The sequence below is a fragment of the Gossypium raimondii genome, chromosome 8 (genome assembly GCF_025698545.1).
Source record: "Gossypium raimondii isolate GPD5lz chromosome 8, ASM2569854v1, whole genome shotgun sequence".
Classification (NCBI taxonomy): Eukaryota; Viridiplantae; Streptophyta; class Magnoliopsida; order Malvales; family Malvaceae; genus Gossypium; species Gossypium raimondii.
The window spans coordinates 12,035,928-12,038,604 of record NC_068572.1 but is presented as its reverse complement, the minus strand read 5'-3'; the positions used below and the strand labels follow the sequence as shown (position 1 = coordinate 12,038,604).

At 37.5% G+C, this 2,677-nt stretch overlaps 1 protein-coding gene across 1 annotated transcript; it reads left to right on the top strand.

Moving 5' to 3' along the window:
• The first annotated feature begins 299 nt into the window (after positions 1–299).
• LOC105790820 (phytochrome A-associated F-box protein) lies at positions 300–1,719 on the top strand. The gene is made up of 2 exons (XM_012618602.2): positions 300–448; positions 591–1,719. The coding sequence occupies exons 1-2, from the start codon at positions 446–448 to the stop codon at positions 1,575–1,577; spliced, it is 990 nt and encodes a 329-aa protein (XP_012474056.1). The 5' UTR covers positions 300–445; the 3' UTR covers positions 1,578–1,719.
• Positions 1,720–2,677: the final 958 nt, after the last annotated feature.

The following is a 2,677-nucleotide window of genomic DNA, read 5'->3' as shown; positions in this document are numbered from 1 at the left end:
TCATTCTCTTGAATCTGCCGTGACAATTCAATAAAATACAAATTACCTTCTTTATTATTAGTTTATTTAATAGGCTTAATCCACACCTTAGTCCCCAAAGTGTACCCTTTTTTCATTTTGGTCCACTTTAGTTTCTCGGATCAGTTCCTAATCGGCAAGTAAAAATTGCAGCAGCAGAAGCCACTTAACATTAGGGGCTGAAGTGAGAAAAATGTATAGTTTAGGGACTAAAGTAGGGATTAAGCCAAGTTAGTAAGAAGATGACGTTGTCTTAAAAAGAAATAATTAAATAAAGGAAAAGCTACTGGACTAGAGAAATCCTAGCTTAATGTGTCAGTACTCAGCGCCCACAAACCACATATCAAAAGTAGCTTTTATACAAGTAAGTTAAACCGTCGAAACAAAATGCTACCTCCATGCCGACGCTCTTTCACCGCCACCACTCATGGTACCCCCCAAGGCTGATCTTCTAACTCACAATTTCCTAAATCTGCCCTTCTTTTTTTTTATATATATATATATAATAGATAGAAAATTGAAGACACCAGCGATACCAGATTCTTACCTCTTTTTTTTTTTCCCACTTTAAGCCGATGACGGAAACGCCGTTCTCGAAGCTCCCGGAGGACGTCGTTTTAAATATATTTTCGAAGCTCGAAGAGGATCCCGCTAGCTGGGCAAGTCTTGCTTGTGTCTGCACCAGATTCTCTTCTCTGATTCTTAATACCTGCTTGAAGCTTAAATGTTCCAAAACCATACCCGCCGTTTCCGCCGACCTTCTCTCCTCTTCCTCCGCCCCACCCGGCGGTTGGGCTTCTCTTCATAAGCTGTCTGTCTGCTGTCCAGGCCTCCTTCACGCCGGTGTCCTTCTTGACAACTCTGATTTCGGCCTCGAACGCGAGCTCGGCCCTGACGAGAATTATCAAAGGCCAGCTCATTCGCATCTCTCGACGCCGTCCGCTGACCCTAATTCAAGCAAAACGGAATGTAATTCCAATCCGAACATGGAAACGGACGTTCCCGGATCCGATTGTCCCTGGTCACTTTTCGATGATCTGTATTTCGACACCGTTTATAACGCGTCCGATTCGATGGACAGCTCCCCATCGGAAACTATGGATACCGCGACGATCAAAACGGGGCGTGAATTTCCCGTTTGTAAAAGAAGGAAGATTTCAAGATCCCTAAGGTCCCATTTAGCAACCGGGGTTCGGAACTTAAGCCGAGAACAAGGGAACAAGCTATTGGCGAGCCGGTTCCGAGGTGATTGCTTATACATTTGCGATTGGCCTGGGTGCGTCCACACGGAGGAGAAGCGAAACTACATGCTGTTCAGAGGGGTTTTCAAGAATTTCAAGAAATCCCGTGTGTGGAGGACTATAAACGACGGGAACCGAAGCAAGATCGGTCTGGACTGCGCGTTTTGCTCGTGCAAGGAGACGTGGGATTTGCACTCCGCCTTCTGTCTGAGGCGGGTTTTCGGGTACCATGACGATGGGGAGCCAGTTGTTCGAGCTTTTGTCTGTGAGAATGGACATGTTTCTGGTGCTTGGACTGATTTGCCTTTGTACACTTGAACACCAATTATTTGCAGCTCCTCGAAACTAAAAGTAAGTTATTTTTATTTATTGTAATAAGAGGAATTGGGAATGTGATAAGTATTATATTTAGTATTATTGGGTTTGAGATATGGATATATATATATATATGGTTCCTTAACTACTTGTTTTACCTCGTACTTTGGTATGATCGATCATCTTTAATTGAGTTTTTATATGGTGTTCTCTTTGCATCATTTGTGTAATCATGTTTGATGATGCATTTTTAGGCCAGTTTCATGTCACTCAACCTTTTGGCCTTGCCTTATCCACACAACATCCATCATTGTATCGTCCCCGGACTTAAAAAAAATTTAATTTAATAACTAAGTCTTTTAGGATACGTTTGGTTCACCCTAATAGAATAGGGCTGTAATTAGTAATTCAATTGTTTGGTTGATTAGAATGAAATGGAGCTATAATAAGATTCTTATGTTTGGTTAAATTGAATAAATCTTATAATAGTATAAGGAAAAAGACTTAAATGACCAAAGTACCCTTAGCGAATTATTATTATAACATGAATTAAAAATTAATATATATAATATTATAAAAATAATATATAATCTACTTTATTATTTTTAAATTACAATGCATATTTAATGTGCTAAAATATTATTAGTGAAACAAATAATTTAATTATTCTAAAATAAAAGACAAAATATTAGAAGTAATAAATAACTTTAGAATTATATTTCACATTGAAACATAATATTCATATATTAACAAAAAGTTGCATGATTTCATTAGCTTATATGTCATAATCTATATGTTAAATTTTACAATATAAAAAGTTACAACATTGTAATGACATTCTATTATGTCATTATACTATCCAAATATTACAAACACAAAAGTTACCAAAACATTACCAACACAATCATGATTTTTAATGGTCAGCAAGAAATCTTCTCACCCATTCCAATTACACAGAATTACAAACACAAAAAGTTACCAAAACATTACCAACACAATCATGATTTTTAATGGTCAGCAAGAAATCTTCTCACCCATTCCAATTACACAGAAGAAGGTAAACTAAATAAAATGAACATTTGCGTTGGATGATTTGGAAGTTT